Source organism: Carassius auratus, unplaced genomic scaffold, assembly GCF_003368295.1.
Source record: "Carassius auratus strain Wakin unplaced genomic scaffold, ASM336829v1 scaf_tig00216852, whole genome shotgun sequence".
In the NCBI taxonomy this organism is placed as follows: domain Eukaryota; kingdom Metazoa; phylum Chordata; class Actinopteri; order Cypriniformes; family Cyprinidae; genus Carassius; species Carassius auratus.
In genome coordinates this window covers 59,473-85,464 of record NW_020528767.1, presented here as the reverse complement: position 1 = coordinate 85,464, position 25,992 = coordinate 59,473, and the positions used below count along the sequence as shown (strand labels likewise).

Below are 25,992 nucleotides of genomic sequence, written 5' to 3'. Positions count from 1 at the left end.
CTGGGTGGCACATGTGGTAATATTCTTAACAACAGTAACATCCGCCACATACTTACATATAAATCCCATCACCGACTCAGCCAACTCCCCTAGATTGATGTGCTGATTGACAGTGGCAGCCTCATACATACAACATAAGTGTATGTGTGTATAAATAGTGTTGTGCGTTCCAAAGTTATTTTCAAGTGTTCATTAGATGGATTGCCTGGGTGAAGAAACTGTTCCTGTGTCTGGTCATTCTGGTGCTCAGAGCTCTGTAGCGTCGACCAGATGGCAATAGTTCAAAGATTCAAGATTCAAGATTCAAGATTTTTATTCGTCACATACAAAATTATATATAGCATATATAACCAGCAGTGAAATGTGAGTCAGGTCCGCTCCATGGACAGTGCAATTATTAAAGAAAACAACACAGATGAAAATATACATAAATAAAACTATGTAAGAATGAAATAAAAGTAAACAATAAAAATATAAGAATAAAATATAAAAAATGTATATTGTAGAATTAAATATAGAACGCAAAATAATGTGCATGAGTGTAAACTGTAGTCTTAAATATTAAGATGTACAGGGATGTACAATGTGCATATATGCATTTTACTGTAGTCTTAAATATTAAGATACCCAGGAATGTACAAGAAGCAAATGTGCAAAACAGGGCGACACTGTCAGTGTGTCTATGTGAGGTAGTGAATATAGTAAAAAGATAAAGTGAACATTAAGTGGAGGCATGAGGATGTTAAGAAGCTGGTTTAGAGTTTAAGAGCCTGATGGCCTGGGGGAAGAAACTCCTCCTGAGTCTCTCAGTTTTTGCCATCAGGCTACGGAAGCGCTTACCAGATGGCAGCAAAGTGAAAAAATGATTACTGGGGTGGGTGGAGTCTTTGATGATTTTTGCAGATCTACTTCTGCAGCGTTTGAGGTAGATGTCCTGCAGAGAGGAGAGAGCAGACCCTGAAATGCGCTCAGCTAAGCGCACAACTCTCTGCAGGGCTTTGCAGTCTTGGCTGGAGCTGTTCCCATACCACACTGAGATACACTGAGTCAATACGCTTTCTATAGCCCCAGAATAGAAAGTTTTCAGGATTGCTGGTGAGACCCTGAATTTCCTCAGCTGTCGCAGATGGTACAGTCTTTGCCTGGCTTTATTAACCTGTGTTTGAATGTGAGTAGTCCAAGTGAGGTCCTCCGAGATGTTTACACCAAGGTACTTGAAGCTGCTCACCCTCTCCACAGGGGTCCCGCTGATCATAAGAGGAGTATAGGGCTGCTGCTGTCTCTTCCTGAAGTCCACAATCAGTTCTTTAGTTTTGCTCACATTCAGAGAGAGACAGTTGTCCTGGCACCATGATGTCAATTTCTCTATCTCATCCAAGTATGCGGTCTCATTATTGTTGTGAATGAGGCCCAGAACCACAGTATCATCAGCAAATTTTATAATGGATGTGGAGCTGTGGAAAGACACGCAGTCATGCATGTAGAGAGAGTAGAGCAGGGGACTCAGGACACATCCCTGCGGGGCTCCTACGTTCAGGGTGATGGAGCTGGAGGTGTACTGGCCTAGTTTCACCACTTGAGGTCTGCCGGTGAGGAAATCAAGGATCCAGTCGCAGAGTGAAGAATTCAGTCCGAGGTCTATGAGTTTGGAAGCTAGCTTTATGGGGACTATAGTATTAAAAGCTGAGCTATAGTCAATAAATAGCAGCCTTACATAGTTCCTGTTATTGCTGTCGATGTGTGTGAGAGAAGAGTGCAGGATGTGAGAGATGGCATCATCTGTTGATCTGTTTGGGCGATAAGCAAACTGAAGAGGGTCCAAAGTATCCGGGATGGAGGAGCAGATGACGTTTTTAACCAGTCCCTCAAAGACCTTCATGACTATTGATGTGAGGGCAACTGGACGATAGTCATTCAGACAAGAGGGTTTATTGTTTTTAGGCACAGGGATGATGACTGATTTTTTGAATGAGGTGGGAACCACCGATGTAGCAAGAGACTCATTAAAAATGGATGTAAACAAACCAGCGAGCTGATCAGCGCAGGACCGCAGAACACGGCCAGAAATCCCATCAGGTCCAGCTGCTTTCCTTACATTCACTCTCTTTAGTGCCCTCCGAACCTCGTCCTCCGACACGGTGATCGCATGATGATCGCTGATCTGACTGCTGCTTCCTGACGCGCTGATCGGCAGACTCGCACTGCTTCGATTGCTTTCAAAGCAGCCGTAGAAAGTGTTTAGCTCGTCAGCCAGCGACGGATCTGCTCTCGCCTCTGCAGAGGATTTATTTCCAAAGTCACAGATGGTCCTTAGTCCTTGCCACATGCGTCGGGAGTCATTTAGCTGGAAATGTGACTCTATGCGTTCCCTGTGTCTGTGTTTGGCGGCTCTTACTGCGTGCCGGAGAGCATAGCACGATGCTTTGTACTCGCTCATGTTTCCCGATAGAAGACCGGCGTTGTAAGCAGCAGTGCGTTTGTTTACTGCTGCACGGATTGATCTGTCCACCCATGGTTTCTGATTTGAGAATGTCCTTATAGTTATTGTATCTGTAGCTTGTTCGGCTAGTGTGTTTACAAAGCTTAACGCTACATCCGTGAACTCGCTGACGTCAGATGAACTTGCGCGAAACATGTCCCAGTCTACGTCATCAAGAGCCGCCTGTAACGTTGCTTCTGATTGGTCGGACCATCGCGTCACCACCCTCTTCACCGGGGGATCTTGAACGAGCCGTTGTTTATATTCCGGTGTGAGGAAAATGGCGGCATGGTCCGATTTGCCGAAAGCCGGTAGTGAGCGTGCTTTGTAGGCATTCTTAAACTGAGTGTAGCAATGATCCAGTGTATTCGGTCCTCTGGTTGGACAGGATACATGTTGATAAAAATTAGGCATGACTTGCCTGAGTTTGGCTTTGTTAAAGTCCCCAGCGATGATAATAGCCGCGTCAGGATGTTTGTTGATGTTGCCGCTGAGCGCATCGTGAAGCTCAGACAAAGCCAAGCCAGTGTCTGCTTGTGGAGGGATGTAAACAACAGTTATGATGATCGATGAAAACTCCCGAGGCAGATAGAATGGGCGGCAAATAATGGATAAATGTTCCAGATGAGGCGAGCAGGAGCGCGACAGAGTGGAGATATTCCTGGGGTCGCACCATTTCTTGTTAATCATGAAACAGACTCCTCCGCCTTTGGATTTGCCGGCCTCGGCTGTCCTGTCCATCCGTAAAACAGAGAAGTTTTCAGACGGCGTTACAGCAGCGTCCGGGACCAAGGGCGTGAGCCACGTTTCAGACAAACAAAGGATGTTACAGTCCCTAATGTCCCGTTGGAAACTTATCCTGGCTCTAAGATCGTCCATCTTATTCTCCAGAGACTGGACATTGGCGAGCAAAATGCTCGGTAAAGGAGGGCTGTGTGCTCTTTTCCTCAGTCTGTTGCGAATCCCAGCACGTTTCCCGCGGTGTTTCTTGATCCGTCGCCTCGGTTGGTTATTCAGTTGGCCATTGTTCATCTCGGCGTTCCGGAGAATCTCAGATGGCCACGATGGGTTGGAGGATAAAGTGTCCTGAAACAGGTCAGTGAAGCGGTGTCCAATGTCCAAAAGTGTTTCCTTTTCGTATATGATCATTGCAGAGGTAATGTGTGTAAAAAGAGAAAGCAAAAGTAGGTAAAAAGTAAATAAAAACATAATCTAAGCGGAGCGACCTGGACGGCAACCGGACTCGGCGGCGCCATCTTGATGCGCCGGAAGTGTGGAAGTGGAGGAAGTGTGGAAGTGTGGAAGTGTGCTGGATGTGAGGGGTCCAGAGTGATTTTGCCAGCCCTTTTGCTCTCTCTGGATGAGTACAATTCTTGAATAGAAGCTAGGGTTATACCAATGACTCGCTCAGCAGTCCGGACTACCCTCTGTAGTCTTCTGAGGTCAGATTTGGTAGCTGATGGCGGAGAAGAATTGTTTTAGCAGCTCTTGTGGAAGATTGAATTTCCTCAGCTGGCGAAGGAAGTACAACCTCTGCTGGGCTTTTTCACAATGGAGCCAATGTGAATGTCCCACTTCAGGTCCTGAGAGATTGTGGTGCCCAGGAACCTGAACCATTCTCCTGAAGTCCACTATCATCTTTACTGTTTTGAGCCTGTTGAACTCCAGGTTGTTGAGACTGCACCAGACAGCCAGCTCTTTAACCTCCTGTCTGTAAGCAGACTTGAATATTGCTGATCCATCAACCCAAATAGCACTATAGGGAACAGCGGAGTTTAGCCATGCCTCTGTGAAAATAAGGATCAACCAGTCTCTTACCTTGCCTTGAGTAGTTAGACTACATTTCAGGTGATAGGTTTTGTTTTCCAGAGAGTGGACATTTGCCAACAGAATAGATGGGAGCGCAGGCTTGTAGGGGTAAGGCTTTAGCCCGATGCTAATCCCAGCATAAGTGCCACATTTTGGTCATCTTTCGGACTGCTTGTGTCTCGCCCTGCGTCGATTAGTGGTGGTAGGAAGCTGCTGTGTAGACCTCTGGATCTTGTTGCATAATATATTTAACAAGATTTGCAAATTGCTATTGGGAGCCGAAGCAGCCCTACCACAAAGGATGCTGCCATTTTACAGTCACAACTTCATTATGTTATTACTCCTTTCAAGCCGAATTTCACCAAATTCGTGTCTCCCATTAATGGTGAGTAGATTTATTGATATGAATAAATGAAATTGTTTAGATGTCATTTTTAAGATATTATCTGCTTATACAATCATATTAAATATGGTTGGTTTGTGTTGATGATGTAATATGTAAATGAAATATGACCTTTGAGACTTGCACTTGAACCATAGTATGGCCCAGTGAAAAAAAGAAAAAAAGTTGAGAACCACTGCTTTAAAAACTAATGCACAGATTAAATGTATTGATACACATCCACTCTCTGTATGTGCACTTTGAGTGTGTGTGCAAAAAAACAGCATGCAGGAACAGAATACAATTCTTTTTCATGCCTTCTTCCACTTGAAAGTTTACATTAACAAGACTGAAAAACACATGCAAAGGATTAACTTTTGTGACAACTCATCACTATCCCAGTAAGCTCTCACGATGATCTTTTATGTTAACACAGGCCATACTGTCAAGTCCTGCTGTGATATTAGCATCTTACAACAGCTCCATTCACTAACCTATTGTCAGACTCTGAATCACTGTATCATTTATGAACTACATGTGTGTAAATTCCACAGCATATATTTAAATCACAGCCTGTGTGATGTGACATCACAATATCGATTTTATTTCAATATATTGTGCTCTGTAGCCCAATTATCAGCTACAGTAGTATTATGATTAAAATTAATTTAACATTTTAAATAACCAGTACTCACATAAGTTTGTTTAGTTTACAGTGTTTATCCTGCAGTAGAGCAGCGATCTGATTCACTCGTGTGTCTCCTAGTTCACGTCCACTCAGATTCAGCTCTCTTAGGAGTAACAGGTTTTTACCCACAACTCTATTCACATACCGACAGGCTTGATATGCAACAGGACCCAAAAACCTGCAGAGGGGAAGATTAAGCAGGATTTAAATTCAATGTAGTATGTATTTCTATTAATAATAAAAATAATAATATAAATAATATGCATTAATTTATATTATATATATATATATATATATATATATATACCTCATTGTCTTCAGCTGACAGTTTTGATCCTGTAGTAAATCATTGATCTCCTTCACTCCTGATAGTCCAGGATCATTTCCTGTGAGATCCAGCTCTATCAGGTGTGAAGGGTTTGATCTCAGAGCTGAAGCCAGAGCTTTATAACCTTCTTCAGTGATACAGCAGTCTGAAAGTCTAGAGGAACACACAGACACATACATACAAAGACAAATACAAAATAAAGTAATTCACTACTTATGAATTAAAATGTATTATCAGAATTACAACACTGGTATTCATAATGCCCAAAACCATTAAAACAATGCTCTTCAATAAATGTATGTTTCTACACAAATTATGTATAACTATTCTAAGCGATGTTACTGACACAATTGGATTTGTGTGCTGCCACAGAATGTATAACCAACAAAAAATAATCATATGGACAAATAATACATTTATCCACATTGAGACTGGAGGGTGTTCATTTCAGACCCTGTTTAAAGGCAAAGCTGTGGCTTTAACATAACATTGTATATGCTTAGATAAATCAAATTCAAACCTGAGTATCTGCAGTGTACATTGTGAATTTGCCAGAAAAGTGGATACATTCATTACTCCTGAGTCTCTTAGTGGGTTTCCACTCAGATCCAGCTCCCTGAGGTTTGAGGGATTTGAATTGAAAGCTTTAGCCAGAGCAGCACAACCATCTGCTGTTATATAGATGCAGTTAGACCTGTAGAAAAAAGAGAGATAAAAAAAATCGAAATCTGAGTTATGCACATAACTTTTACTCACTAATGAGATTTGCATTTTGCATCAATTGGTTATCTTGCATATATATATATATATATATATATATATATATATATATATATATATATAATTACTTACTTCAGCTTTACCAGTCTACACTGTCCATTCTCAAACAGAGTTGAGATTATCTTTATTCCTGAGTCTCTGAGATTACTTCCGCTCAAATCCAGTTCTTTCAGATTTGAAGGGTTTGAATTTAAAGCTGATACCAGAGAACAACAATTTTCTTCTGTGATAACACTATTATTCAGGCTGTGTAAAGACAAAACAAATTTTCAGTTTTAGATACTTCATTCACTATGCAACAAAAGCACTGTATGCGATTCAGTCATTACTCTCTTTAAAGGAGACCTAGGGCAGGTTCAAAAGTGCTATAAGGTTTCATCACAATAAATAGCTTACATCAGTTTGTTCAATTTGCAGTGTTTATCTGCCAATAGAGCAGCAAGCTGCTTTAATTTTGAGTCTAGTTTGTGTTCACTCAGATTCAACTCTCTCAGGAGTAACAGGTTTTTACCCACAACCCCAGTCACATACTGACAGGCTTCATCTGCAGCATGATCCAACAACCTGCAGAAGGAAAGATGAAGTAAGTTAAATTTGATTTCAAAACTCGATGTAGCAACTGACTCTAATTTAGAAAAAAGTGTGAAATAGTTAATCTTGCATTTACTTTAAAGCAAAAGATCCCAGCAGGATTTTTTTTACCTAAAAATAATTAGACTGCATGTAATTTCCTTAAGCACTTTTTTTGTAGTATTTACTTTTTCAGCATGTTTCACCAACCTCAGTTTTAGTTGGCAGTTTTGATATTGCAGTAAATCACTGAGCTCTTTCACTCCTGATTGTCCAGGATCATTTCCTGTGAGATCCAGCTCTTTCAGGTGTGAAGGGTTTGATCTCAGAGCTGAAGCCAGAGCTTTATAACCTTCTTCAGTGATACTGCAAAATGAAAGTCTAGACCAGACAGAAAAATGTAACATTTAGCTGATTTATCAATTATTCTAAAAATATGTTGAATATTATATCCCAAAAATGTATCAACTTGTGAATTATTTTGTTTTCACATATTGAACATTTATTCTCAAACTTAAAATCCTGAGATCTTTAATGTTAGACACTGTCTCACTTGAGTATCTCCAGTTTACAGCTCTCTTTCAGTCCATCAGAAAGCAGCTTCACTCCTGAATCCTGTAGATTATTATTGCTCAGGTCAAGATCCTTCAGACTGGAGTCTGAGCTGAGAACTGAAGCGAGAGCTGAACAGCTTTCCTTTGTTAAATCACACTTTCTAAGGCTGAAAACAAACAGCTTGTCAATGACTACAAATTCAAAAGTTTACTGTAGTGGTAATGCAGCTGTAATGCTTAATGACAGATTAAATGGTCATTTTCTGCAGATATCAGAACCAGAATCAGAAAGAGCTTTATGACCAAGTATGGTTTTGCATACAAGGAATTTGTTTTAGTGACATAAGTTTCCAGTACACAGCGACAACAACAACACACAGAAAAAAATGTAAATAAATTGTATGAACAGTTGTGCTATAGATGATAATGGAATAGAATAGAGTAAGATGTAGAGATGTACTTGGATGGAGGGGTAACAAATAAATATAAGGAATATTTCATTTAACTGTTCATGAGGTAGATTGCCTGGGGGAAGAAACTGTTCTTGTGCCTGACTGTCCTGGTATTTGCGGCTCTGAAGTGCCGGCCAGATGGCAAAAGTTCAATTTGAGGGATCCAGAGTGATTTTCTGAGCCCTGTTCCTCATTCTGGATGTATACAGTCATTGAAGGGTGGACAGGGGAGCACCAATAATTATTTCAGCAGTCTGAACAGTTCTCTGAAGTCTGCTGATGTCTGATTTTGTAGCTGAGCCAAACCAGACAGTTATTGAAGTGCATAGGACAGACTCAATGACGGCTGAGTAGAACTGTTTCAGCAGCTCTTGTGGCAGGGTAAACTTCCTCAGCTGGCGAAGGAAGTACATACTTTGTTTGGCCTTTATAACAATGGAGTCAATGCGATTGTCCCACTTCAGGTCAAAGCCGAACTAAAGTCCACAAACAGGATCCTCACATAAGTCTCTGTTTTTTCCAGATATTGCAGGATGAAGTGCAATCCCATGTTGATTGAATCGTCCATGGACCTGTTTGCTCGGTAAGCAAACTGCAGGGGGTCCAGTTAGGGTCCAGTGATGTCCTTCAAATAAGCCAGAACCAGTTTTTCAAATGACTTCATGATGACAGATGTTAGAGCCACAGGTCTGTGGTCGTTAAGTCCTGTTATCTTGGGTTTCTTTGAAACAGGGATGATGGTGGAGTGTTTGAAACAGGAAGGCACTTCACACAACTCCAGAGATCTGTTGAATATCTGTGAAAAGATGGGGGCCAGCTGGTCAGCACAGGTTTTCAGACAGGCTGGAGTGACACCATCTGGGCCTGGTGCTTTTCTTCTTTTGTTCTTCCTGAAGAGCTGGCACACATCGTTTTCACTGATTTGAAGTGCAGGAGGGGGTAGAGGGGAATTGCAGGAGGTGTTAACGGTTGTGTAGGGAGCTGGTCAGAATGGGTGTGGGGGGTTTCAAATCTACAGTAAAACTCATTCAGGTCGTTAGCAAGTCGTTGATTAGCCTCAGTGCAGGGGGAATGTATCTTGTAGTTTGTGATGGCTCTCAGCCCTTTCCACACTGAAGTTGAGTTGTTGGAAGTGAACTGGTCTTCCAACTTTTTAGCGTGGGTCCTTTTAGCCACTCTAATCTCTTTGTTCAGTGTGTTCCTGGCCTGATTATATAAGACTCTGTCCCCATTTCTGTAGACATCCTCTTTGGCCTCAAAGTCTTTTGCTGTAAACCATGGTTTGTCTGTATTTTGGCAGTTCTCGGGAGAGATTGGCTTTATTAAAATCCCCAAGAATGATTAAAACACAGTCCGGTTGTTGTGGTTCTGTCTCTGTGATCTGATCAGCGAGTAGACCACAAAGCAGATGCTATATCTAACTATATTAGTGCTAACAACTAACTTTCTATTCCAATTGTCTTTAATGGTCTCATAGCTTGCCTCTCCTTAAGATTGGCTAACATAAACCTAGTTGGGTATGGTAATGTTTTCTGATTCTCATACATTGTTTCTCTCAATATGAGCTTTGCCACAAAACATTTGATATATAATGTATTTTCCACAATAAAAGAAAAGCAAAGAACAGACAAATCCACAACAACAAGCCAATCAGATATTACAACAGGCAGTAAAAATAATATATTTTTATATTATTGTATAATTTATTTGATTTTTCTTTCTTTTCTTTTTTTTTTGTCAAATGCGTTAATCTTCAAGGAGTGGAAATCATCATCATGAATTTATCATACTGAAATAGTATTAAACTCTTCTCTCAGTCAAGCAAAATGATGCCAATTTATCATGTTTCTGAACATATGAGATAGTATAGTTAAACAGTAATCAGTCATAACATTTACATATGGTATTTCAACACATTGGTTATACACACACTTTGAAAAGAACATCTAAATCATCTGTTTGTTGTCACAAAACTTACCTCAATATCTCCAATTTACACTTTATATCCCTTAGTCCAATGCAGAGATTAATCAATCCTGAATCTTGCAGATTATTATTGTTCATGTTCAGGTCTTTTAGATTGGTATCTGATCTGATAACTGTAGCCAAAGCTGAACAGCTTCTGTCTGATAAGCTACAATCATTTAGTCTGCAAAAGAAATTAAACATCACAAAATTAACTAGAACATTTACTATATATATATATATATATATTAGTGCTGCAACGACGCGTCGACGTCATCGTGCGTGAAATGCATCGACGCGTCACACTGTTTACAACTCGCGTAATGGCATACTGGGAATGGAGAAAGTTGCATTCTATCACAAAAACAGAGACCACTGTTATCAAAAGTATGGGAATACTTCAAACAGAGGCCAAATAAAATGGCCATTTGTTCCCTTTGAAAAACCGATATGGTGTACCACGGCAGCACAACTGCGATGCACAAGCACCTCAGAGGAAAACATCCTGGCGGTCTCCGGTGTTACGGTTTAACTGGTTACCGTGTGATCTGGTGACCAACTTCCTGGTTCAGGTCTCTGCTGCAGATGTGATGGAACGACTGCAGCAGATTCGGCGATTCTAAAATTATAAACTGGTGTGATATTAATAAGTGTCTAATAAACGCAATCTTGCTCATTGCATGATTCTGTTATTCTTGTAAAGATGACAAGTTATTGGTATGATCACCCGTAGCGGCTGAAGTGAGGATGAAATAAAAATAAAGTCTGTGTTGGCGCAGGTTTCGAAGACGCATTAGGGGCCGTTCACATATCGCGCCTGAAAACGCGTGGAAAACGCTAGTCGCGCTGCTTTCTCCTTTCCATGGCGCTCGGGCACTTGCGCACCTGGGGCATCTGCCTTTGCTAAGCAACCCTGATGTGCTCTCTCCATGAAGACGCGGAAATTTCAGCAAAGGATAAATGGATTTGCAGCACTAAAAATCGCTTGCAGTAGCTCTGTTACTAAATTTATTTCAAAATGGCAATCCATATACAGCTATGATCAGCTTTTCCTTCATCTTAGCTGAGCTTTCAACGTTGTTACGGGAAAGGATGAAACTGATTGGTTAGTTCTTGTCACATGATCCACGGTGCGCTTGTGGCATTCTGAAAAGTTGAGATGTCTTTAACTCGATGCGGTGCAGACGCGTCTGTTTTCGTTTCAACTGTGGATACTGTGGTTTAATTATAATTAATGTATGTTAATGTATGTTATGCACAACAAAGAAATTCACTGTAAACCACAGCTTCAGTAATAAAACAGTTTCCACACAATACATATGCTAAATGCAAAATAAATGTTGTTATATTTTTAAAGTCAAATTGTCCCCTTGGAATTATAAGGTTCTATCTGTATTCCGAGTAGTTTTGAGTGATGAGCTTCAAAGTTTTTGTGTTCCAATCGACTGTGTAGATAAAAAAAAATGTCAGATAGAACCTTATAATTCCAAGAGGACGAAATACCATCCTTCCAATAAAAAAAAAAAAAAAAATACTCCATCAGTGACAATACAGCAAGGTTTATTGAAAGTTTAGGAGTTGGGAGTTGAGGACCCGGCAGTCGATGCATGACCACAAGCCCCTGTCCTTCTCGCTGACAAATAAGAAACTTGATGCAGCAGGGGATGTAGATGTACAGATTAATTGTTGTTTGATAGCCTCTTCAATATAATCCTCTATGGCCTATTCTGCCCTACAAAAGCAAAAGACCTTAACTCGCTAGGGTGTGAAACAGAGAAAAACAACTTTAAAATGTTTTACTTGTCCAGCTAAATTATAGGTATGATACTGGAAATGTAAAAATTAGATGTTTTAGTAGTGAAAATGATCTACATTAACCCCTTAAAAATGTTTTTTTGTTAACCTGTTAGCCAGCACCCCCCATTATGGGACTCACAGCTGAAAGTGCTCTACCTAACTTATAATTGTAACAGTTTCCTACTTCAGTGTGTTACAAACATAATTTTGGTGTCTTTGGAAAGAAGACACTTTGGGCTTTACTTTTTATCAACCAGATTTGATAATGCTCAAAAATATTAAAAGTTATAGACACTGAAGTGCCTTGAATTTTTTTTACCACACTTAAATATTTTTTATTTTATATAAAAATACATGAAATGATTCCTGGAGCAATCTAGAAAAGTAATGGGTTGAAAGCCACATGTCTGAGGAGTTTCTATTTCAAACCTAAATAAGATATCATGAAAAATGAGACTCCTGCCAATATTTTTCTGAGACTATGTCTAGACTGCCCACCCCCCAAATATAAGAAAATATATTTCCCAATAGTATTGAAGGCTTCTACAAACTATTTAGTCAGTAAACATACCACTCAATTATAAAACACTAGACAGAAACTTACACAAAGGATCACATGCATGCTATTGTTTTCACTTCACAGGTGTGCCCTGTCAGGTTTAATAAGTGTGATTTCTTGCCTTATAAATGGGGTTGGGACCATCAGTTGTGTTGTGCAGAAGTCAGCTGGATACACAGCTGATAGTCCTACTGAATAGACTGTTAGAATTATGGCAAGAAAAAAGCAGCTAAGTACAGGAAAACGAGTGGACATTATTACTTTAAGAAATGAAGGTCAGCCAGCCCGAAAAATGGGGAAAACTTTGAAAGTGTCCCCAAGTGCAGTCACAAAAACCATCAAGCGCTACAAAGAAACTGGCTCACATGCGGACCGCCCCAGGAAAGGGAGACCAAGAGTCACCTCTGCTGCGGAGGATAAGTTCATCCGAGTCACAAGCCTCAGAAATCGCAGGTTAACAGCAGCTCAGATTAGAGACCAGGTCAATGGCACACGGAGTTCTGGCAGCAGACACATCTCTAGAACATCTGTTAAGAGGAGACTGTGTGAATCAGGCCTTCATGGTAGAAAATCTGCTAGGAAACCACTGTTAAAGAAAGGCAACAAGCAGAAGAGACTTGTTTGGGCTAAAGAACACAAGGAATGGACATTAGACCAGTGGAAATCTGTGCTTTGGTCTGATGAGTCCAAATTTGAGATCTTTGGTTCCAACTACCGTGTCTTTGTGCGACGCAGAAAAGGTGAACGGATGGACTCTACATGACTGGTTCCCACCTTGAAGCATGGAGGAGGAGGTGTGATGGTGTGGGGGTGCTTTGTGGGTGACACTGTTGGGGATTTATTCAAAATTTAAGGCATACTGAACCAGCATGGCTACCACAGCATCTTGCAGCGGCATGCTATTCCATCCGTGTTGAGTTTAGTTGGACCATAATTTATGGTCCAACTAATGACCTGGCCTCCACAGTCACCGGACCTGAACCCAATCGAGATGGTTTAGGGGTGAGCTGGACCGCAGACAGAAGGCAAAAGGGCCAACAAGTGCTAAGCATCTCTGGGAACTCCTTCAAGACTGTTGGAAGACCATTTCGGGTGACTACCTCTCGAAGCTCATCAAGAGAATGCCAAGAGTGTGCAAAGCAGTAATCAAAGCAAAAGGTGGCTACTTTGAAGAACCTAGAATATGTTGAGGTCTTTGTTGATTCACACTTTTTTGTTATGTATATAATTCCACATGTGTTAATTCATAGTTTTGATGCCTTCAGTGTGAATCTACAATTTTCATAGTCATGAAAATAAAGAAAACTCTTTGAATGAGAAGGTGTGTCCAAACTTTTGGTCTGTACGGTATATATATATAGCTAAATGATTTCATTTTCATTTCGATTCATTCTTGGTTTAAAAAAAATCTTCAAGTTTCATATGCAGAGCGAAATGAGAACTGTCCAGCATTTAGCAATAATTATTATTAACTCTGTTATTATTCTTGATTTTTCAAACTACCAACACTTTGCATTTTTGAATTATGCCTTATGTGTGACCAAAAATTAAGTATTATTTGTTTCAGCTGTTAGATCGCGCTGGTGCCTCGCGCACATATTCACTGGAAACAGCATTCGATCACCAGCCATTCGGCATGAGCACTTTGACATATTGTTAATTCTGATTTTTTTCCATCGATACTGAAACACGAGTGAACTACACAGCCTATTTTACCTCATGAATAATAGTTAAGCTTTAAATGGGAAACATCACGAATATGGACACGTTTTGTTTTCTCCTGAATGAGAAAGCCCAACCTTACCTTATGCTTAGCTTTAAATTATTATTATTATTATTATTATTATTATTATTATAGCTAAGCATATATTATTATATATTGCAATTATATTTATCCATTAGAATTATATATGTTTAATTATTGTTTTGTTCTGATAAATTTGTTACATTTAAAGGATTTGTTGTAAAGTGAAGGGAACTAAAAATATCCTGTTGGTACATTATAACATTATTAGGCCAGCCTTTATTATTTCTAAATGTAATAAAATGCAACTTATAAATGACTTATATTTTTTCCTCTCACAAACTTGATTTATTTTTTAGCGTGTTTAAAAAAAGAACATGCAGCAAACAAAAATAGGTGATTAATCCATTAAAATGCAACCTATACACAACTTATATTTTTTCTCCTCTGACAAACGTAATTTATTTTTTAGCGTGTTTAAAAAAGAAAAAATAAAGAAAAAATGCAGCAAATGAAAATAGGCGATTAATCCATTAAAATTTGTTACTCTGGGTTAACAGTAATTATAATTATTATATACTTCAGAACAGAGCCTGGGCCTAATCTAGGCTATACAGGGTTTTTTTTTTTTTTTTTTGCATCTGAAAATGACTTTGTGCATCACATTCACTTCACGTGCTCTGGAGCAGATTTGCCTCTCACTTTGCTCAGCTGTGGACGATTTAAAAATGTTTGATATAAAGGTTGCTGTCCCCTTTTATACAGGAATTGTTCATTTAAAAAAAAAATATAATTATATTGTTAGTTCTAATTATATTGTTAACACAAGTTAATTTAGGCTATTTAACATGCACTGTGACATTTTTGTAGTATTTAAATTCAAGTTTAAAAAAAAAGTTTTAATTGCTTAAATTATTTCTATGTATTAATATTTAATCATGTTGATTCTTGTAGAAAATGTTTATTCTTTAAGAAAATAAGGGAAAAAATAAGGGACGATCCAAATATTTGTTTTGCTTCACCTATTTATGTAGGCTACAATTATTCTAAATAAATAAATAAATAAATAAAGTCATTAAAAAATACCATCAGCCTGAGTAAATTTGACCATTATAGAATTGTGACTTTAAAGGTTAGTGATTTAGGAGGTGAAAATACTGTGAAATTACAAATGGCATGGATTTTGAACTGAAGGTTTATGAAACGTTAGCCAATAAAGCATTTTTTTAAACAATGGAATTTGAAGTTAAATTCTAAAAATATTATTTCAACCATACAAAAATAAAATGCATACTTTTCATAACATTTCATTATTCATAAAATGCATAACGTTTCTGGTGTTTGGATTTGTACTTCAATATAATGAGCTCCAAGTTTAATAATAGCCCTATTTCTCTCTCTCTCTCTCTCTCTCTCTCTCTCTCTCTCTCTAACAGCATTAGCTCAATGAAATACGTCTTCCTTCAGGTAAAATGATTGTTTTCCTGCCTTGCTAAATGTTGGGCTCATGATCAATAAGTTGTATTCGCCTAAATCTGATTTAGTAAAGTCAAACCGCAGACGGTGAAGCTGCATCAGTTCCGCTTGGTCTTAAAGCCTTCTGCAAATATCTACGATCACAAATAACAATGATTTTAGTAAAATAATGATGCATTATCAATTGATAATTTGTTATTATCATTATGGTCTTGTGAAAATAATAATATGGGCTGTGAGAAACACACCATTCCTCAGAGCCAAAAAACAGACCAAATTCTGTTCAGCTGGAGGGGGTTGGGTTTTTGTGGGGTAGTTATGTAAGGCTTGTGGGGGTCGAGATAAAGGTGTGAATCTCTTGCTCTTTCATATGGACAGTGTCTTATGAGGCTTTCAAACTTGCTGAAGGGTTTATATAGGACTGTTGTTTTGGTTATAGACTAAAAAATGGTCTGCCCCCACGTAAGATTCTAGTTTGTTAATTTGTTATATTCAAATAATCAGAGGTTTAGATTAAATTTACATAATCAAATCTTAATATATTCCACACTCAAGCACATGCATTAAGTTTGCAAAAAAAGCACATGCACAAGTAGCCTAATAATTGTGAAAAATTAGACATTTTAATTATTTATTAATAAACAAATGTTTTCTTGTCGGCTGCAACAAACACTTGAATATGAATATTAATTCACATTTTTCATATGCATTACAACGTAAATTATTTTTACATTCAATTATCCCAAATAAAACCAAACAATATTTGTAATGAAGATAAAACAAATAAGAATAAATGCTGCACATCCGGCATCACACGCGCAGTGCAAATTTTGCACATATTTTACACAACTGCTGCAATTTTTTTTTCTTATTAAATTATATAAAAGTAAGTAGGGCTGGGTGATAAATCGATTTTATAGATTAACTCGAATGTGTAATTTACATCGGTTTGTTTGTAGGAAAATCGGTTTTCTTTTTAACATCCACGACGCCCCACTCAGGGCACAACCCACCCTGCGAGTCTGACAGAGACACGCTGACAAGCAGAGGATGAGCAGAGCGGAGTGATTCTGACTGGAGCAAGGAGCGGATATTAAGAGTCTGAGCGCCGTTGATTTCACTCGCTCCAAGAGCCTCCATCACGAGTACAATTCATGCCAACAGCCCATAATATAACTGCATATTCAGCAAGAATTAATGTTAAAAATATTTAGCTATATAGCTTGATCAGAAGGTTACAATGACTGCAATAGTCGAGTGGGATGTTACAGGCTATAAGAGTTTGTCTGTTTCTTTTACTGATTATTTTCGGGTTAAAGCATGATTTAAACAGATACAGCACTACATTATCAGTAGGCTATCTGATTTTGAAATCTTGAAGAAATGAATCGATCTGTTTAGATAAAATAATTGACAAAAATGTACTGTTATTTTCATCACAAACAAAATTTGCACAGCAGAAAGCAGCAATAAAAGATTCAATGCTTACAATGTTATTAGTTTGGCATGTGATATGGAAAAAAGTTTACACAAAATAGCCTAAGCCACTTTGAAACTCTCCTGTTATTTTTATTATTAACGTTATGAACATAACATTTCAAACATACTGAAATAGTTTATCCACTGAGTGAAGACGAGAGGTGTTTCTGGTATTACTGCACGCGGAGCTGATGCTCTAAGCGCAGAGGGGAAGTTGTTGCTGCTCACAGACTCTGCTGCGAGTGAGAGATGTTTTACCCGACAAAATTAAGACGACCGCAGCAGCACAAGCACAGCAGATCCGCCAAAAATCAACCTGCAGCAATGCTTGTTGATCGACTCGCCAAGCTTTACTTTTGTAGGTCGCATGGCAGTAAATAATACGATAATATTACCATTCAGTCAATACAGATATTTAATAAAAACATTAAAAACAAGCAGGACTGTAACATAACCCATTAAAAAACGCACGCCAGGTCTACACCGGCACGAGTGGCATGATCCAACAAAAGACAACAGAATACAGTGATGGATACACTGGACACGATCCCCATCAGTGAACTGAGAGATGATTTGACACTATAGTGTGATGTCATCAAGTTTAGACACACTTTTAGTGCAGTGGGGCATAGATGACAACTTTCGTGTTCGGTGTAGACACAGACAGTGACTGCTCTATTTACAAATAAGTTAAATAATAAAAAAATAAATAAATAAATAAACCAGCGGCATAACGAGATGGAAATATAGACTAGAAAATATATTTACTTGCTCTGTCCTCCGTCCATGACATAGACTCACTGCGGAGCTGTAGTTTTAATCTGAACAGCTCTTAACGCCGAGTGGATGGTTAGATGCATGATGGGCTAGTATTAAATAAATAAATAAATAAATAAATAAATAAAAAGAAAGGTCTTTCCAGCATTAAGGTAATAACATTACTGTTTTTTTTTTTGCAGTTATAAATTTGACTGCTAAATGAATGATAAAGAACTATATTAAAACTTGTTTTGTCAAATTTCTTTGTCATTTGAATATTGATTTAAAAATTGGTTTAAATCATGAATCAGATTTTTTTTCTGAAAAATAAAATAAAAATAAAATGGATTTTTTTTAGGCCATATGCTATTACCCAGCCCTAAAAGCAAGTAAAGAAGGTTTTATTAATCCGTCCATTCTTAAGAGTTTCAAAGATTTAGCTAAATTGTGCAGGTTTAATTAATTTGTTTCTTGTTTTAGGCTAATTAGGCCTAAATAATGGGAATGAAATTATACAGTGCTTCACGTTTTACTAAACATGCAACAATTTCTTAATCAGTTTACAGACAAATGTCTATTTCCCAATACGTTATGTCAAAATAAAGGACAGGTAACGAATAACAAAAATGCATGTTGTTTTATTAAAGGAATTTTAAAATATAAATTAAAATATAGGCATAATATATAAAAATATTGTCATTTTGCATATTAATCCATGTAGCCTACCCCCCTAAAATAGGCTACCACTTTTAATGCTCCAATGCAAAGTAAACCACAATTTCTTTTGAATAACACATAATTAATATAATATAAATAACACTGCACACCTTTTAAATGTGTCAAATCTAAAATATGGTTTAATACCATGTAGTTTAAAATATAAGCACAGGCTCAGGCACAGGCTTGACATTTATCCTGCTTGAATTCATTCTAAGAAATGCATAACTTCATAAGTACCAAACTTTCATCTGTGAATATTAAATATTAAATATTTTAACTATAGTGTTTTTCTTTCATTTTCCATTTCGAGGCAAAACTGACGTCTATTTGCGAAAATGTGTTTTGATGTGCTTGTTTGATAACTTGTGGTTAAAGCGCCACTTAGTGGTCAAAAGCTGCAAATGCGCTTTACAGACGCCGCGGCAGCGGTACGTGCGGCGGTAAAAGGGGCCTTTTTCTACCTACTGTAGATGGTACATCAATATCATGTTACAAAATGTTTTCAGTCATGAATTATAAAAATTTAGGTTTGTATCATGCACATTCAAATCTATCTTCAAAAACGTGAGTGACAGTTAAGGGGTTAAAAAATTGTGAGGTATTTTGAAGTTAATGTACTCTGCCTTTGCATTGTCTGCAAAACATGAGAAGTCACACCAAGGCAAAAGGCAATAACTTCCAATCAATATTTGGCTGCTGATCACCTTTTACAAAATCATTATAGTAACATCCATATAAAATTTAGTGATCATGGGCTGTCTCATATAGGATATTGCATAAAGTAATGTGACTGTATTGAGTATTTATTTATTTTTATTTTTATTTTTATCATAAAATGCAAACTAAAAGTTAAACATGAGTGGATACCGTGGATACCAATTTATTTGCTATGCTCAGTAACGTAAAAGAATGGTAGACATAGCATAATTGCTTTTATATTGATTTTGTATAAAATAGCCTAACCTAAAATAATGACTTGTGGATTGATGTGAACTACAATTTATGGGAATAATGTTCAGAATGCTTGTGGATTAAACATCTCCAATGATGTTCATCGCCATGGATTGATTTTATCAGGTAACAAGGAAAGGTAGGATATGGATTTAATTGCGAACTGTTAGTAGGCTACTGATTTTAGGATTATTCATGCTAGCTACGGCATTCGAGTCCACACGCATCCAACAAGAAGTGACAGCCCAATGAATAATCTGCTTTACAAAAAGAAAAAAAAATATTTAAAGGTTATTCACGATTATGTATTGCTGCCAAGGTATCTAGTCTTTACAGTGCTTTGTTGTATGGAGTTGTTTGGTAGATCGGGCTCTATCTAATTAGTTTGTCTTCACCGTAATTAAAATCCATTTGAGTGTTCCAAACAGTGAAAGAGCACAGCATGGCAGTATTGTTCGGGGACAGACAGCAGATAGAGCTTTCCCTTTGGCAGGGTAGCCCCATGCAGCAGGTCAATAGTGTAGTCCCATGGCTGGTGAGGTAGTAGTTGGGTGGCTGACTGCTTGCTAAAGACATTCTGGAATGCCCTTTATTCAACGGGTATCTCAGGAGCATTGTTGGTCTCTGGGTTCTCAAATAAGTGGTGGAGTTAACATTAATGATGGAGGTTGATGATTAAGGTTCACTGAGGTGGGTAGATAATGGCTTTTGAATAGAAGACAATTTTGTGTGCAGTACTCACTCCACTGAAGGATTTCCCCAGTAATCTAGTTTACCACCAGCAAATGTTGTGAGAGCCAAGGGCGTCCCAGGATGATATCACCAGTGGATCCCTCCAGCACAAGTTAGCAAACGCGAATGAGCCAACTGCCCCACTGTGTCCCAAGAATCGTGTGGATATTTAATGGTTGGGACCAGTACTTTTTCTTAAGTTGGAGTCTTTGATGGAGGTTGAGGGATATGAAGCTCCATGCAGATCCGGAATCGAGTATGGCTTGTGCTGATACAGATTGATGATTGGAATTTACTACTACCACAATTCTTGTCTAAGATGAGATTATAGGTGGAAGTTGTATAGCACTCACTACTGGTCATGGTGGCAGTACTGGATAGGCAGGTAAAAGATTTCCCTCAACTCAATAGAGACAAAGGTGATTAATAATCCTTCGATTATGCTCCAAATGAGTGAATGGGTTTTGGTGCTAGAGGGGCGAAAGATGGTGAAGTGGATGGAAGAATCATTGTGGGTTGGTCAAACGGAACAGACTGTTAGACGCTGTGAAATTTGGATGGCTTTCTGGATTAATTTTTCATAAGTAATCATTTGTTTACATATTGTCACATTGAGACCCTGGCGAAAAGTGGTGAAGAGCGCCATCTTATTCCAGGTGGTGACCTTTTCGCTAACATGCAAAACTTAAGAGCACATGTATTCATGGAGAATTTTCCATGGCACAGCCTGAAGAGTTGGTCATGGACATATTATGATGTAGTGGCTTGGCCAAAGACCTCTTTAAAATGGCTGAAAAAGGCAGATAGTGATCAGATAACTGGGCCGTTGGCATCCCAGATAGATCTTTCCCATTGTAAGGTGTGCCCAGATAGTAGCAAGATGATGTAAGCAATTTTGCATGATCGTTGGAGAAAAGTTTGGACTGCATTATAAAGTAAAGGGAACATTGAAGCAAATACCCACTGCATTGTTCCACCTCACCTGAATGGTGATCGGGAAATGGGAGTGGCAGAGGCAGAGTAACGTGAATGAGGTCGATGCGAGTAGTGAGTGCCGAAGTGCTTCCACAAGTTCAGTGAAAGGATCTGGGTTACAGAAGGTGTGGGCCTCTGCAGGGCTTTGCATTTTAGTCTGGTCTTCTGTCAGCAGAAGGAGACAACACAGGCAAAATCCACATATCAAGGTTTATTGAATACTGTAAACTGTGAAAAATGAGCAAGGGAAAAAGATGGTAAGTAGGTGAGATTTGTATAATGGCAATTTAGCTGAGATAACTGGGATTTTCTTTAGAGTTTGGTGGTGAACATCCACAGAAGGAGCAGATCGAGGAGCTGGCTGAAGCAGACCAATGATAATGGCAGGTAAGTACGTAAGTTGACAAGACCAGAAAAACGTAACAAATCTGCTTCCCAGGTAAATTTAAATAAATTAATTCCTAATTACAACATTCAAATAAAATTTTTAATATGAATCATGTAAAAAAAAAAGAAAAAGAAAAAAAGAAAAGCAGTACACATTTCATTTATATATTGTCCCCTTGGAATTATAATGTTCTATCTGATGGCATTTTTGTCAAAATTGAGTTATACACATATTCTCATTCTGTGTCAACGTATTTACATTAGGTGTTAGATTGTTTAATGTTGTGTACATTATAGGACTTTTTATTTAAAAAACAATAAGGTTCTATATACACAGTCGAATGGAACACATACATTTTGAAGCTCAATATCTCCAAAACTACTCGGAATGCAGCTACTGTAGAACCTTATAATTCCACAGGGACGATATTATAACTTGTCATTTTAGTTGCTTGTCTGTTTCCTAATAAAAACGTAGAAATTTGTTACATTTTTGTCAGGTGTATGATTTTCAGTTTTAATTATATAATGTCATTACATTCCTGTCTTGATGACAGCCAGTTGCTGCATTGCTGATGGTTTCAAGTTTTCATATATCTGGCCTTTACAATGCACACAAGGACCAATGCACAAAAGAACCGAATAAGCAAAAAATCAGTTATCACAATTAGAAGTGTCTTTGATGGGGAAGGGTATGGTTTTAAAATTAAAGGTGAAGTATGCAACATAATGTCGGTAGGGGTCACTCATACTTCATTAATTAAATAACAAGCAAACAGTCAATTTATGCTGAGATACATAAAACATGGAACAGTGGTCAAAGGTTTATGTTTGTAGAGTAATTTATAAATGCAGCTCAACCAACCAGAATAAATGACAAGATCTATCTGTTTTACAAATGCATTTTAAGTAATCTGCTTCGCTGTTATAAAAACTCAATTTTTTTATATTACAAGCTTAGTAAACAAGGAAGGTTTAAAATTAAAAATCAATAACACTTAATATAAATGCTAACAATTATTAGCATTACACTTTAAATCCACTTTACTGCATTCTATAAAAAAAAGATAAAGATTAAAAAATACCATTACAAAAAGTTACCTCCTCAATGTAAAATAAAGAATCACCATAGATCAATGTGAATAAATTTATTTTTTGATGAAAAAAAAATAAAATAAATAAAAATAAAAAACATGACTAAAAATCTTAAATTACTTACAGAGCTCTTTTGGAGGTTTTGATGACTGCTGATAATCTAATGAGACACTCATCTGATTTCTTGAATTTCTGAAGCTCAAACTCCTCCAGCTCCTTCTCTGATGTCAACAACACAAAGGTCAAAGCAGACCACTGGGCAGGTGAAAGATCAGAAGATGACAGACTTCCATTGCTAAGGTGAGTCTGAATCTCTTTCACCAGAGTTTGGTCATTCAGTTCATTCAGACAGTAAAACAGATTGATGGATCTCTCTGGAGACAGATTAGCTTCAAATTTCTGCTTGATGTACTGAACTATTTCCTTTTTGCTCTGGTCACTGACATCTTTTTGGGTCAACAGTCCTTGTAAGAGTTGTCGATTGGACTGGAGTGACAGACCGAGAAGGAAGCGAAGGAAAAGGTCCAGGTGTCCATTGTCACTCTCAAGTGCCTTATCCACTGCAGTCTTGAGCAAATCAATCATGGTTTTATTTTTGTTTCCCTGTTTTCTACAGTCCTGAACAAACACACTTTTCTTGTTGATGTCTAGAAACAGATGTGCATAAAGGGCTGCAATGAACTCTTGAATGCTTAAGTGAACAAAGCAGTACATGGTACCAAGAATAATCCCCGTTTCCTCCTTAAAGATCTGGGTACACATGCCTGAATACACTGATGCTTTAGATATGTCAATACCACAATCTTCCAGGTCGGTGTCATAGAAAAGCAGGTTGTTTCTTTCCAACTGATGAAATGCCAGTTTTCCCAGTGAAAGGATGGCATCTTTATCCCACGAAACATCTGGTGTGTATTTTCCATCATACTTTCGTCTGCTCTGCTGGATCTGAAAGCGGAGAAAGTGTGTGTACATTTGTGTCAGAGTCTTGGGAGTGTCTTCGGTGTTTGATTCTTGCAGTGTTTTGGAGACTTCATCAGTCTGATTATTTTTAGGATCATTATTTATTTTCTTCTCTAAAATATTCTGGAGAACAGTGGCTGAAATCCAGCAGAAGACTGGGATGTGGCACATGATAAAGAGACTCTTAGATTTTTTAACATGATCAATGACTTTGTTGCCCAGATTCTCATCTGTGAATCTTTTTCTGAAGTACTCCTCCTTTTGTGCATCATTGAATCCTCGTATCTCTGTCACCTGGTTGATACAGTCAGGAGGAATCTTACTGGCAGCTGCTGGTCTGGTGGTGATCCAGATGAGAGCAGAAGGAAGCAGATTTCCCTTGATGAGGTTTGTCAGGAGAACATCCAGAGAGGCTGGTGACGATACATCACGCCATGTTTCATTACCCTCAAAGTTTAGAGGAAGACGACATTCGTCCAATCCATCAAGAATGAACAGGACTTTGAATTTATTTCTTCTTGTAAGGTTCAGTCTTTTTGTCTCAGGGAAAAACTGAGTTATAAGGTCCATCAAACTTTGTTTTTCTTCATCCTTTAAGTTCATCTCCCGAAAAGGAAGAGGAAATATGAAGCTGATATCCTGATTTTCTTTTCCTTCAGCCCAATCCAGAATAAACTTTTGCACAGAGACTGATTTTCCAATGCCAGCAACTCCTTTTGTTAGTACAGTTCTGATCTGCTTGTCTTCTTCAGATGTTTCAAACAAATTTTTGCACTCAATTGGTATCTCTTGTGATTTGTGACGCCTGGAAGCAACTTCAATCTGTCTTACCTCATGTTCAGTATTGACCTGTTCACTACAACCCTGAGTGATATAGAGATCTGTGTAGATGTTATTCAGAAGTATGGAGTCACCTTGCTTTGCAATTCCTTCAAATACACACTGATACTTCTTCTTCAGATTACATTTTAAGTGGTGAATGAAGACGAGCTCATCTAAACACAGGAACAAACAAACAAACAGCAACAAACAAACAAAAAAACTGTCTTTATTTTTTTCCTACATTTATAAGTAACAATGTGACAGGTGGTCATACCTTCTAGAGTATCAGCAGCTTCATTTTGCTTCATCTCTCTCAGGAAGTAGAGTGCGAGATCAAGAGCTGCTTCTTTGATACTGCATCTGTTTTCATTAAACTCCTTCACAAAGTTGTGTGTGTTATTTTTTTTTAATATTTTCTTAAACCTTTCCAGCTCATTCTTCAGAAATTTAAATATTTTGCTCTCAAGGTCCTACAAATGAAGTAAGAAAAAAACGAGAAATAATAAAATGTAACCAAATCCACATCCATATTTGGTAAAATATTTGAAAAAGAAACAAGATAAAAACAAACAAAATTTTCACTAAATGTACACAAAAACAGATTTCTTCTTCCATTTTTATTATTTTATTTATTTTATGCTCTTAAAAGGAAATGTAAAGTGGTACTCCTTTTCAGTATATGTGTTTGTTATAACATTTATGAAAATGTGCTTTTCCTACCTGGAAGATCCCTAAGAGATTGTCAATGAAATTACTGTGGTTCAGAGGAGTCTGGAAATCTGAATCTGATTTCTCGTATTGAAGCCTGTTGGCAAATAAAATAAAATAGAATAATGCATTTTCAAACATAATACTACACAAATCACATGGAAACATTTCATAAAAAAGGAGGAAAAAAGCAGTAGCTATCAGTGGGGAGGCATAGGTTTTGGGGTGCTAGTATGAAATGTATATCAAAATATTTTGTGATATTTGTGATTTTTTCTTTTTGGCAGTGTGATCACTATATAGAGCAACATACATTGGTTATATTTGTTTTCACTTTTTCGTCAAGTTACACAAGCTTACAAGTTACAGTCAATAGCTAGAAGATTACATCAATATGCCTACTATTGGAAGGATGTGGCTAACAGTACTACAACCCAAAAATTAAAAGTAAGCAAGGTGAATTTTCAGAACAACATGCCAGACTTCTTGGTTCATTGAAAATGGACATTGCAACACTTTTGCAAGAGCTTAAATCTACACTTTCAAGCAAGTTTGAGGACATTTTATAGAGTTGTGTTTTTCTGCGTGACATACATAAGAGATAATGTACATCCAGCCAGTTATCTCAGAATAAACCCAACAGGACCCAGACGCAAAGTGGCTGGATGTATATTATCCCGTTTATTACACAGCTAAAAGTGACGCAGGTAGTGACGTTTCTCTCCGGACAATCAGTGATCAGCTGAGTTTACACGTCACGGTTTGGTAATGGTACGGTTCACTTGGAACCTCAACAGAGGTGGTTCTAAAAAAAGTACCAG

General features: G+C 37.9%; 1 protein-coding gene across 1 annotated transcript in view; it reads right to left on the bottom strand.

The window, feature by feature from the left end:
• LOC113099071 (NACHT, LRR and PYD domains-containing protein 3-like) overlaps window positions 1-24,788 on the bottom strand; it is a 107,059-nt gene extending 82,271 nt beyond the window's left edge. Inside the window, exons 1-9 of the mRNA XM_026264149.1 lie at window positions 24,738-24,788; window positions 22,806-24,636; window positions 10,021-10,191; window positions 7,590-7,757; window positions 7,247-7,417; window positions 6,863-7,030; window positions 6,539-6,712; window positions 5,666-5,839; window positions 5,366-5,536 (exon numbers count right to left, since the gene is read on the bottom strand). Of these exons, the coding sequence (XP_026119934.1) occupies window positions 5,366-5,536; window positions 5,666-5,839; window positions 6,539-6,712; window positions 6,863-7,030; window positions 7,247-7,417; window positions 7,590-7,757; window positions 10,021-10,191; window positions 22,806-24,636; window positions 24,738-24,771 (3,062 nt within the window). The 5' untranslated portion in view covers window positions 24,772-24,788. The remainder of the gene's footprint in view (window positions 1-5,365; window positions 5,537-5,665; window positions 5,840-6,538; window positions 6,713-6,862; window positions 7,031-7,246; window positions 7,418-7,589; window positions 7,758-10,020; window positions 10,192-22,805; window positions 24,637-24,737) is intronic.
• Window positions 24,789-25,992: the final 1,204 nt, after the last annotated feature.